This window comes from Falco biarmicus, chromosome 2 (assembly GCF_023638135.1).
Source record: "Falco biarmicus isolate bFalBia1 chromosome 2, bFalBia1.pri, whole genome shotgun sequence".
Lineage (NCBI taxonomy): Eukaryota > Metazoa > Chordata > Aves > Falconiformes > Falconidae > Falco > Falco biarmicus.
Genome location: NC_079289.1, coordinates 10041049 through 10054417, shown reverse-complemented (window position 1 = coordinate 10054417; position 13369 = coordinate 10041049). Strand labels below are relative to the sequence as shown.

Here is a 13369-nt window from a genome sequence, read left to right as displayed (position 1 = left end):
AACATTCAGAACAGGTTGGGTAGTTAGATAATTAAGATAAATAGCTAAATTATTTTGCAAATGATACTAAGGGTCATATACTAAGGTAGAACTTGATCCCTAATCCTTGAAGTTTGGGGAGAAGTCTGCTATGGAGTTCACAGTGGCAGGATGCAGACGCAACATGGCAACTGGCAGCACCCTCTTTCACCCTTGTTGTCCAGCCTGGCCTCTGGAAGACAGTGGATTCCAGGGAAAACCTGTAACCCACATGGACATGGTTATGATCCTGTGTAAATAGATTATTAGATGTTCTCCTTTTATGCAGTGCTGAATTTCTTTGCTGTGTCTGGTGCTGACTGTAGCAGGAGACAATATCTCCTAACAGAGGGATTTAAGGTCTGTTCTAGTCTATAGTTTCTATTTTCTTATCAAATGCCTTTAGCATGGTTCTTTCTGTCTGTTGTTATTCCAGGAGTAAGCATAACTTTTTCTTTCTTTTTGAGTGGTGCTTCATGGAATCAGCTCAAACGGCCCAGAGTTTAAAGACTCTGACCTCAGAGAGAAAAAATTTACAGATAGGAATGGCATAAAAGAATAAAACATGTTACCTTCCAAAGTGTTTCGGAAACTGTAATTGGCCATTTTATCCATGGATCCAGATTCATACTGAGTCAGGGACAGGCAAAATTCAACTTCAGCTGAGGATGGGAGCCTTGGCGTCCTTGATTTATCGTTGTTCCCAGGATTTCGTAGTATAGGCCCCTCACTTGTGGCATTGCATAAAGCCTGTTGGCTGTTGTACTCTTCAGACCGAGTACAGATTACCTGTATAAACACTTTCTATTAGCAGAGTTGCAATTGTAAAAAATAGAAGCAAACAAAAGAGGTACCTTGATTAATATTTTTTTAAAGGAGCAAAGAGGATGTACAATGCAATGTTTGTTGCAAGAACATCTATTTTTTTTTTAATTTTATATGTATGATTTTAACATAAGCTGGGTTGTTTCATAGAAGACACCCCTCTACTACAGTTCACATTTTGAAAGAATACAGTAGTCTGTATGTGAAATTACCCATGTGGACTGAGGCATCAGTTCTCATTTATGCCCTTGAAAACTCACGGAGGCTAAATTCAGTGTTACCTACGAATGCAGCAGGACACAAATGGAGTTAGATCTGCTACTGCAGTCGCTAAATGGAAGCTTTTTGGCTTCAGCAGACTACTGAACAAAACCATAATAATCAGATTTTTCTCCCCACACAGTAAGAAAGGGAATTGTTGACTTGGAATATGAAAAAATGCCACCTTTATTCTGAAAATATCTGTCTGTGCTTTGTTAGAATAAAAGGACACTTAGTTTCACCATGTTTTGATGATGTTTTATGTACAAAATGGGAAAAGGCATTCCTTACTTCCCAGGAATGTTGCAGGGGTGAACATATATCACCAACTGAGATGCCATAGTAATGTGTATTGGGAAAGGACCTTAAAGAGAGAGATGGATACAGATATTAAATACTGTCAGAATCCAGCATAATTTATAAAAATGTTCTGGGTTCAGAGGCGAAGTCTAGTTAACGTGGCATAACAAGTCATTATTTGTTAGATGATCTGTAGAAGCTGCCAGTCCAGTCTGAGATTCCTGGAAGAACAAGGTAGTCCAATATAGCTTTGAATCATAGCTAATTTTGACTGAATCAAACTCCTTTACATTTGCTGTGGGTTAAAAGTGCCTACATAGACTGTATGTCACTAAGGCCCTGCTCGATATCTTTTTAAACCACAGTAACTTAGGTTTTACCTAAGGATGTGGGTCTTCTGGTGACCATGAGCTTTTATAGTAGCTTTCACTGCATTCACTGCTTGGCCAGAGAAGTGATCGCAGTGAGAGGGAGGATTTTTGCATGTTCGGGTACAAAAACCTACAGGGAGTCAGTGCAAGGGCAAACTCATATTTCTACTTTATATTCAAGAACTTGCCTAACATGGAGGATGGAGAAAAACATAACGACACAACAACAAGCAGAAGATCGGACTAGAGGGTTTGGTGGGTATGTGTAGTGGTATGGTTGATGGGTCTATGAAAGTGAAACAGAACAACCATTGTTCAGAACTCCCAGAAGACATTCTGTATCTCTTTCACGTGAAGCTGAGGCTCTGAACCAAAACTGCTGTCTATTGGTTTGCTTTTTTTTTTCCTGAAAAACCCACCGAAACAAAATTCCAAATCACCAGAGATCCCTTCAAAATATAAGACTCTGTGGTTAGCAGGGAATCAATGTAGTTAATGAGAACTTTGTGTGGAGAAAGTCTCATTATTGAGCCAGACATCATAGCGGAAAAAACACATAACACTAAAGCTCCCAGACTTCTTTCACCCTGGAGGTGTATTTCTAGTTCATGGATTGTATCAGTGAACAAAAAGGTGAATGAAAGCCATCATCTGTTCTGTGAATGGGGTGGAAGAACACGAGATTCTCTGTTAGTGAAGGAAGTGAGTGGGAGATTCATTTCACCAGTGCTAGTGGTGTACCCATTGCCAGCCTGAAGCAACACTTTAGGATGACCTCTGCAATCAATAGAGAGAGAGGCATCTCCTGAGTGTGATTCGGCCCTCCTAAGCCAGATGTCTGGTAGGTAAGATGTACTTACCTCTAGGGGTGCCTAACTCTCTCCATTGACTAAGTCAGTGAAATAAAATGTGTAAAAAATCAATGCAGAAACTGTCTCTGGACTGCAGTTAGCAAGGGAAGCAAAATTAAGAGTGTTCGACTTAATGTTCTGCTTTAGCGTTAGGACAGGATGGATCACACCCTGGAGGCACTGATGTGCCTCTGAAGTGACTGAAGACAGAGCCAAAGGCAAGTTGCTCTGCTGCCTAACGAACTTTTGAATGAGTGGAAGGAGATGAGATGAAATCTTTTCTAAGTCATTCGACCACAAATTCACAGAAAACATATGATGGAGCTGGTGATATAACCTAGATTCTTAAGAATCTGGAATTCTTAAATGATAAGTTTCTTATGAATATGAATCTCATGAATAAATCATTCTCATCTTTTTTTGAGGAAGTAAGAAAGCTTATCAGAGAAATTTATCCTTAGAGGCTGCTCTATTAGCTGAAATCTGCCCTAGTTTGTTGAAACTACTAAGGTGCCTTTGGAGGTTGCAGGTAGTTGTCCAGCAGTTTCCTGTGCACATTCCCCCCAGAAGCTCACCAAGTGGGTCAGGACTGTGCCTCTAAGAAGTCTCTTCTAAGAATCCCCACTGAGAAAGGAGAAGTAATGACAGGGAGGAACCTGTGGTTATAGCTATGGTACTTTTTTTTTATGACTGGTTTGTGTTACTGAGGGAGTTTATTCCCATTAGAAGAAAAATAAAGGGATGATTCAGGAGATGGTCTAGTAATATCGCTTATAAAAATGCACAGTCCTGTGTCCCTAGAAGTTCATTAGTGAAGAAGGCAAGTGTGTCTTGGCTGGCGGAGCTCAATACATTTCCCAGTTGGCATTTGGCTCAGAAACTACATACACGTGGATTTTCTGTTTGGCTCTGTTCCCTGTGGACTTTAGCTAGGTCCATATCTTCCTCTGACTTCTCTGCCCTGCCATCTCCTATCTTTTAATCATCTCCCTACTGCCCTGGGGATATATCCAGAGCCATTTATTGTGTCTTAAAGAAGAATAATGTTCCCTTCAAAGCTGGCTTTTCAAACAGGGAATCTTCAAGCATGAAGTCTCAAATATATCTAAACAGAGGAACATTTCCCCTTTGTTCTGTTGATCCATTTTGGTGCGATGTAATGCATCTGTTAATGTTATGAGGCTTATAAACAGTTAGAGTGCTAAATTTTTGTTTTCCATGTGTGTGTCTGTGTAGCCCTCACTAACTATCTGACTAATCAAATCCATGCTAAACAGAAGATGGATGTTATAAGGCATTTGACAACTCATGGTCAAAAAACGCCAACATAGGAGGCAGGAACGAAAATACTTGTCAGTGACTTTCTGCTGTTTTTTCTGGACTAAAAATTAAGGTCTGGCCATAAAATTAACCAGGATGTTTTTCCAGAAAGGTGTAACTTAGGTAAAATAAATTATGGGTGTATCCTGAAACTATAATTTGCTGTTCTATCAATATGATGTGTAAGTGGTAATGGGGCATAGGTCAGTCAAATGGTTCATTCTAGATGCAATCTGCATAAAGCACACACAAAATAGGTCACATCACTGCCACCTTTTCATTCATCGGGGGTACTTTCTACTAGAAACACGCTGTTTTAAAACACAGGTTTTTTTGTTCCTTTTCAGAACAAATTTCTCAGTTCACCCCGGACAAAGCTTCATATTCAACCTGCAGTGAGTGCCTGCTCTTCTGCATGCTTAAATTCACTGGCTCCAGCGAAATTTTAGGAAGATACTCTGAGGAAAAGCTTATGTAAGTAGTTAGCAGAGCAAATGCCAGTAGATGGCAGTCCAGAATGTGCAGCATCACCCCGGGCCATGTAGCACACAGCAAAAAAATCCCTCCATGCACTGCAGCTGAGATATTTAGCACAGCTTTTTGTATAATTTCTTAACAAACAGACTGTAAATGCACAGAAGCGTTGTTGCTGTCTCGCACTTTTTCACAAATGGGAAACCCTCTTGTCTTTTAGTTCGCAACTGCTTGTGCAGAGCAGCCCCTGTGCTTAAATAAAGTGAACTGCATTGCAGGAGTCTTCAGCAGTGTTCAGTCCTTTGTCTGCTATTTTTAAATTCAAAGCTTTGGGAGTTTTGATGACAAATTCTTCGTGTTTTTTTTGTACTTATTAGATTTGAGCTCACAGGGCCATGCAATACAGCTAATATATACCTGAACCCTTGGAAAAAGGTATTTTCTAGGGTAATGAAAAAGCTGCTCACATAGAAAGTTTGTTGGGGAAATATGGCCACTCAAAGGGTTAATCCACCCTTCTGCTTCCTTTAGAGCTTGTCCCTTGCTCTGCTTCTCTTCTGAGACCACTGAGCAGAAGTCTGCCCACATCCAGAAACTACCAGCATGTTTTCATGGTGTTATGCTCCAGGTTAAAATAGCTTAAAAGAACCATTTCAGACTACAGCCAGGGCAACTACATGACTTGCTTGTCTGTGGCCCCCAACCCAGCTCTCCTAAGGTTGTAATGTGGACACTTCATGGCCCTCCTTGACACACCCACATGTCCCTGTTGGTCCTACATGAGGTCTAGACTCCTGAACTGGAGTATTGGCTCCCATTATGTGGCCAAAAGGGATTTTCCACTGATCTGTTGCCTTTCTCTGTCCTTCTCCATTTATTCTCACATCTTTGCTTGGGAATAGCATTAAAGTGCAGCCCTCACACTGGATTTAAAACATTTGGCAATTGTAAAGAGGTTTAACTTTTAGGGTTTGGGCTGCATTAGGACCTGGCATAATCTAATCCTAATTAAGTAGCATCCAGAAACCCTTTACTCACCAAACTGGGAAAATGCAAGGAAATCCCCAAATAACCTGCAACAGAACAAACTGTACTTTGGAAGCTTGCTTTTATAGGCAGAACTTTAAAACGTGATGTATCTATAGCAGAACAAAAAGTTTTTAAGAGACTGTGGATATTTACATCTGTTTCTTCATGTACTCCTGAATATCAGCAGGGATTGAAAGGTAAAACAGGAAAAGGACTGAATGAAACGAAGAAAATTTGGAAAGCAAAGCTTCAAATAAATTGTAAGAAACATCTTTGTGCAAGATAAGGTCATTAATTATCTTTCTGACCCTTACAGCGTATGCATTAACTGGATGAGCTGTGAAACTCAGGCTAAAAGGGAATGAGACAAACATGAAGTGACAGCACTGAAACAAACCCAGGGCCTTCAAGGTATTTTCTCAGCCTTTAGTAAAAGCTGGCTGAGTTTCATCTCTTTGCTCAGAGGCAGCCCAGAACTGGGATTGGAGGGTGTGTGTGTGGGTAACATACACCCCATTCAGCACTTCAAAATGGTGGTAGGGTGGAGTAGGAAACTCCGTTATCAATTACTGCTGAAACATTCATTAACACTTTCAGGTTTGGCAGTCTGTGATTCCCCTGCTTTCTGGCTGTCTCCAAGCTGTACAGTTAGTGTTACCGTCTCCATGTCTACTACAAATTCACTAAGACACATTTCTCTACAGAGAGATGGTAATCTTCTTTTTCTGGTTAATTATTAACAAAACTATTACAAAAAAAAAAATAAATCCTTAGCCATTAATTTACACACCTTTGAAAATGTTTATCTTTTACACTACACAACTCTGGAGCAGTCATGGACACGTACTAGAAAACAACCAAGCATCTACAGGCCAGACTGCTGTCATTCACTCGTGATCCCATGGAAAAAGGGGAATTACTCTGAGGTTGCAGTGGCATAAAAAGCCCGAGCATAGCCGAGTGGTTGCTCCTGCTGTGCATAGATCCTGATTCCCTCAGGCTGTGGTAGTGAGGTATGGCATGTGGAGAGTTATCTTTTTGTAACAGGATATGTTTAAGATTTATAATCCATGTCAGCATTTCATTAGTAGACCAATCTTGATAAACTCCTCTTTTATGGTTACTTGCTCCATTTGGGTTGTTGCTTTTTAATTTACCAGCCTGTAGCTGGCACCAAAACCTATTAAGTTGCAATAAAAAGGAAGTCATTGAGTTCAAGAGATATTCGAGTGTCCACAAGCTGATGGATGTAAGACTGGGTGATTTTAGAATCAAGAAATGTTGGTTTCTGGTGTTTCTATTTTTCAAGATTTCCTACAGCTTTTAAAGGTGGGCATAAAATAGTGCTTGAAATGATCCCCTCAGATGATTCCCCTAGTAATACAGCTCCCTGATAAACTGTGCTTAGAATTAAATAACTGCATCTGAATAGCTGAATTTCCTATTTCTTATGAAGTCATATCTTCATGTAATGGATCTAAAGTACTGTCATTATTAGTTCAGATTATATCCATTTTCTGTTTGTGTAACTTGTTTCCCTTTTGTAGTAGCTTTGCATTTGTGGAAGTGGTTCTGCAGGGTGATACAGAATGAAATGCTAAGGGAAATTCTCCATGCTTGCAACAAAGAATTGGCTGCAGGCTTAGAGAAGCGCTTCTGAGAGCAGACAGCTCTCCACATCATGCAATTACTTCTCTCAAGTCACTCTTCCTTTAGGACACACAAAATACAGGAGGCTAAAGTTGGTGGTGTAGTCTGCTTACCACAGCAGCAACACCAAAACAGCATTTACATTCTCCTGTTTTACTTTCTTCATCATCTGTCAGGCACACCGTGGGGATCCCCAAACTGTTAACTACCAGCAGACAGATCCTGCTTTTATTTGCAGGCAGCTTTTCATGCATTTGCAACTCCACTGACTTCAGTGATTTCTCCAAATTAGTTCTGGTGCCGAGGAAAGCAGAATTTCACCTGCTACTGTTTAAGTGAGGCAAAATAGTTAATTTTTTAACAAATCCATTATCTTGAATTATTATAGAAATGGACACTAAACCTAAAAACTCTCAAAATGGCATGCACATCTCAATCTCCCATATAGCTTTCCATTAAGTCAACATGGAATTGCAAAAATCTGCAAAGCATTAGTAGGTGTCACGCAGTCCTAATTCTGAATGCAACCCTTGAATCATCACAAACAAGTAACGGAAAACATGAGAAAATCCCTCCCACCTACCCTAAAACATGAGCCAAGCAAACAAATAAAAACATTAAAGATTCCTGATAGTGCTGCTGGTAAAACCAGAGGCAGGAATCAGAAGTGTCATGAGAAAAAAGCGGACAGATAATTCACTCAGCTAAGTGCTAACAGCAGCACATTGAAGAAAAAGTAAGGCGAAAGCAAGAATTTCAGCATGTATTCATGGGTATCCATGTTGCCATGGCAACTTCTCAATGGAATAAAGTATTTTCTCCTTTCTTTAGGGATTAAAAAAAGAGAGATGCTGTTCTGCAAATAAGCATTTTACCTTTTTTTTAAATAAATCTATAACTGTTTCCTATCATAGCAGGCATTGTTTTATTATGCCTTGGAAGGAGACTTAAAATTCTAAAAAGGACACCATATTATAGATGTGATATTCAAGAGGTTTCTCTTGCCCTCTTTTTATTTTGAATGCTTATTAAAAGCCTAAATTCCTTCACATTTCTGGATCTTCCTCTTTCTTTTTTTTTTCTTTTTTTTTTTTTTCCCTCTTGCTGTTTAGCTACAGAGCTCAGATAATCGGCGTATTCTGCAGCAGATCTGTGGCTGTTTTCTGGTTCAAACTAAGGCTATTTTTGTTCCCTTTTGATTTTCTGGGGTGAGACTCTGATCTCTTACTTTGTCCTACTGGAAGGAACTGTATTGACTGTTATTCCATCACAAACAATTGTTTAAATTTAGATTCAAGTCTAATTAAGAAATACGAGTTTGTGTTGTATCTTCACCCTAGACTCACTGACTGAAAATGCAGATCTATTCAATCTTTCATTCTTTTGCTAGATAAGACAACAGAGATATACATAGATAGCAGGTGTTAAAGGGGAAAAACACCTTATGAAGCTAAAGTTATTGTAGTCCTATTTTTGAAATTTTGATAAAAGCATAATATTTCAAGAAGTGGATGAAAAATATAAGTGGTAAGCACCCATCTTCGGAAATTACTTGGAAAACTTCCACAAATTACTTAGGTGCTTTTACATACATACACTAACACTGAATAAGTTTTAATCATAGCACAATTTCTATTGTTGCACCTATTTAAGTTATACAGAAATATCTTTAAAAGCAACTCGTTTCATAAAAGAATTTATTTTCAGAATACGTTTGTGGGAACTGACTGTAAATGAGAAGTTATAAACCTGACTGTTTCTTAAGTCTATTCATTGCTACTTGTAGATTCTTTTGGATACTTATTACCAGGCTGGAAAAATTCTAAAAATCTGGATGTGATTAATAAGACCTTTGGAAAAAAACCGAGCTAAACATAACTATCTGACCCCCTCCAGGTCTTTTAGAAAATTCTGCTAGAAACTTGCTGATTCCTTTTTGCTACCTGCCTCCTACTACCTTGGTTATTTCATCCAATATACTGTATTGATAGCTCCACTTGACACATGTAACCAGTGCAATTCTAGTTTCGTTTAATCCACTGTAACATTGATACCGTTTTCACATAACCCTTTATTCAGCTTAGTGCAGAACATCAGATCCACTTCGTTCTGGTAATATAGTCTAATTAAGTTAGCAGAGTTCATCCAAATTCATACAGTTAGAAATGAGCAGAATCTTAGAAAATGGGATGAAAGGACATGTTTATAACTATTTTATGCTATATTTATGTATGTATCTATTTTATGGCTGTACCTATACTGGCAAATTAAATGTGGCCAGGAAATTTCCTGGGCACTGAGGCCAAATGACATGAAATAATCCATGTCTATGCCAGTAAAATCATCTTAGCCTCCCAAACAGGGTGGCAGCATGCAAACATTCCCCTGGGAATGGTCCCTGAAAAGTACCTTTCTGGGGGGGAACCAGTCTACACATACAAAACGTGTGTCAGAGAATGTCCTAAAATAGGTCTGTTACAGTATCTGGGAATGCTTGAATTTACAGGGACATACGTGGCCTATATTATTCAGAGGACACACATCAAGACCAAATACAGTACAACCAGCCCTGTAAACCCAGTTAGTTGCTGGGGTTTTTATGTCAGAATATCACAGAGCTGCTGGAGCTTCTCTCTCTTTCACTTTCCATTAAATCACTAAAACTGTCCAGCCTTCATTTGGGCTGTTGCTGCAGAAATAAATAGAACAAAGATAGATTTACACCAATATAATCATAGATTTCAGTGCCAGAAGCGACTGTTGCTATTGTCATGATGGAGTGTGTCTATGGAAGCTAATAGACCTTTGTCACTGTATTTTAGGCAATGTGGCAGTAATGAGGGAGAGACAAAAAAAGTCTAGACACTCTCAGTGTTAGAACAGCATGGTATAGTTTAGTTATATAAGACAACATCACCCATGTAAATATCTAAATTTACTTTGGTTTACAGTCTAATTTGCAGTGCTTTTAAGTGGAAGGAATAGCTGTTGGGTTTACTTCTTAGTTCCTTTGAGCAACAAAGATTACTTCTTATATTTCTTTTGAATTACTGATGTGAATTACACAGCTGTTTCTTCTGTGCTCTAAAGATTTGTTTTATTTGCTTGTTTAAATTGAGAGCAGATTAGCATAATCTGATAGTTTTTAACTCTTGGGTGGAGGAATTCACTGGGAGAGGGGTAGAGCGTCTGAAAACTCTTTGCATCTATTTTCCATCATTCAGTCACCAGTTCTTTTTCCATGGTTGTGTGCTATAGCAATTTGTGCACATAAATCCTGCTTTTCCACACCTGGCTGCCAGCAGACCCAAGCTTATTTAGTCTGCTAAAAGCCATGTTTGCGCACAAAGATGTAACTTTCCTCCTTCCATCTTCATTTTAGGTTCCTAAATTTAGGTGGCCTAAATCCTACAGTCAGAGAAAGAAGAGACAAAGAGACAAACAAACTGCTCTAAATTAAGATTAAATCCACATAAAATCTGATGTGCTTTCTTTTTCTAAAGTGCCTGCTTTCTCTCCAGGAATGTCTAAGGGAATGCAGCACGGCTAAGCTCCCAGCTTATGTGCCACACTTAAGTGCCTATCGTCAGGTAGGACAATTCCATTCCCTTTCCCCTTGGCCTGTCCTTACCTGCCACGAGGAGAAAAATGATGCTGGGCTGAGTAAATTAGGGTTGGTGGGATGCCTGCCACCCATGTACTCATCAGTGCAGACCACACACTCCTCTGCATCTCTCCAGTCCCAGTAGGGGATGGTGAAGTTCTCATCACCTGTTATCTTCTGGATCTCGTGTTCCCACATCAGGAGAAAGACTCGATGCCAAGGCAGAAATCCAGGGGCTTCGTGGGCGAAGTCAATGTCCTGCCACACATTGGACCCACCTAAGAGTGTGTCTCGGGAGGCATAATAATGCATCCACACAAAGAGATCATACACATTGATGTTTCTGAACATGGGGTTGGAGCCATTGTTCATCTGAGTGTATGTGCCAGTAGCAATAACATAGTCCCGGCTAGGGGTGTTCTTTGCCAAGTTAAGGTAGGCAAGAAACCTGTCCTTCTCACTGATGGTGAGCTGGAAGATGTTTCTTCTCGTTCTCAGTCGCCTTTCAGTGCAGTTGACTCCTGAGAAACCAAACTTGCACTCCCCACAGTTGAATCCCATGAAGTTGCCTTCGCATTTACACGTTCGGTTGTAAAATACAGAGGGCCAGTCCTCTCTGTCATCCACTCCTGAGAAAGGGAACTGTGGTCCCAGCGGAGCCTGAGAGAGAAGGATGTTCTGGCAGGAGCCTCTTCTGGAAAGCTCCCCACAAGGGGACCCATCTCCATTCCAGGGGGGACAGCACTCCTTCCTCAGCAAGCTCTGCACATTTGCACAGGCTCTAGGGAACTGACCGGTGGATGGCTGAAGGCTGACTAGCAGAAAACCCATGGCAAACAGCGACATCCTCACAGAGCAGCAGGAGAGCATTGGCGTTACGCTTCAGTGCATGGAGTGCTCTCTCTGACCCCTGCAAAATCCTGGGTGTGAAAGAAATTTCTCCTTTCCACCAGGAATGCTTCACTGCTGACTTCTCTTCTAGTGGACCCTCCAATGTCCTTCCGCATTCCTACCCTGGATGCATTTACACACAAAATACACTTCAGGGTTAATCTTGTTATCACATGTTCTGGGTAAAAGCCAAGTGACATTTTCCCCCACCCCCTACATGTTTCAAAATACAGGCATTTATTATAGACCTTCATCTTCTGCCTAGCACATGATTGCTTTCCTCTGGCAATTGGAGAGGAAGTAAAATTAAAATTTGGACTCAGAAACAATTTCAGGCTCTTCAAATTCCTTGTTTGATTACATGCTTTAGAGTAAATGATTGTTTAAAAAAAGACCCAGAAGGATCTGGTGAGTTAAATAAGCACAGTGAACCTAAAAATGAGAAAATAAACAATTTGGGGGTAAACTATCTCTTTTCTTAAGATAAGACAAATATAAATTGATGTGGTCAGATTAAGTGTGAACATAGGGCACAACCAGAATAAATGGCCTGGCTTGGCGTTTTTGTATTTCAATGTAAGCTACCTTTCCCACACCAACATACGGCAAAGTAACTTCACAAGGGAAGAAATACGTTTTCCAGAAAAAATTAAATTTTTGTTCCCCTCAAATCCATAGCACTTTGACAGTTAATGGCACACCAAAACCTGCACCCAAATCCCCACAGAGAATACTGGCCACCTGCCAAGAGATTTGCAGAAAGCACTTTAAGCAGATGCCTCTGGACCTGGAAAACAAACCTTGACTCCTGTTATATTCCCATCAAGCCGTTTGCAAACACCGTATCTGTGTTCTTTGCTCGGTACATTACCGGGCAGCCTCCAGACCACCCACTCCTTTCTTATACATTAGACTGATCAGAGCTAACAGAGCTGCATGGGTGGCATCAGAAATTATATATTCTGTGAAGCTGCCCCTTGGAGCAAAGGGACAGCAATTCTTTTATTGCTGGGCAAATTGCACCTGAATGATGCAGTTTCTTTTAGCTGCCACTGTTATTAGTAAAAGTGGTTTTGTTGATATTATTTTTTTTTACTAAAAGCATTGTGACTGATTTCCTTATGTTTAGGGAGAATCTCGGCAGGGCAGGAACAATGTATAGGCAAATGAAATAACTTTGCTGGGAAATGGTGCCTTTTGCTGGGATCAGCAGGTCATCACATGGCCATGCTGAGGAGCACGAGGTGCCTTAATCCTGCTGGCTTCTACGCCTCAGGTATTCCAGGAGATTATCCCCGAGTCCTGCTGCCAGGGAGCCTGTGATGGGGGAGCTTGGAGCAAGAAGGGCAAAGGGAAAAGCATTGATTTTAAAAAAAAATATTTCTTACCACGGGCTGATGTTAACTATTGTTTGACTGATTCCTCTGGTTTCCATGTCAGGTGTGTAAAACAGATTTCATCATAGAAATGTTACATGTTTGATTTATTCTATTTTCTCTGTGCCTAGTTCTTTGGGAAACCTTTGCAATTTATTTAATTTACTGTTCTTCCTGGGGAGGCTAGTGCAAAACTACTACATGTGAAAAGGGACTTATCTCTGAGGATAACAATATATATTTTCTAATTTTTACTGAAAAGCTACAGGGATTAGGAAAGGCTTGTGCTAGAGCCTAAGAGCAAACCAGAAAACCCCTCAAATATATATTTAGGCAGACAGTCATACACACAAGTACATTCAATACTCTGTTTTTATATTCAAATAAGATTTTATGATC

At 40.0% G+C, this 13369-nt stretch overlaps 1 protein-coding gene across 1 annotated transcript in view; it reads right to left on the bottom strand.

The window, feature by feature from the left end:
• Positions 1 to 11601, bottom strand: part of TYR (tyrosinase) — a 49346-nt gene extending 37745 nt beyond the window's left edge. The window contains exons 1-2 of the mRNA XM_056328852.1: positions 10731 to 11601; positions 591 to 807 (exon numbers count right to left, since the gene is read on the bottom strand). Of these exons, the coding sequence (XP_056184827.1) occupies positions 591 to 807; positions 10731 to 11573 (1060 nt within the window). The 5' untranslated portion in view covers positions 11574 to 11601. The remainder of the gene's footprint in view (positions 1 to 590; positions 808 to 10730) is intronic.
• Positions 11602 to 13369: the final 1768 nt, after the last annotated feature.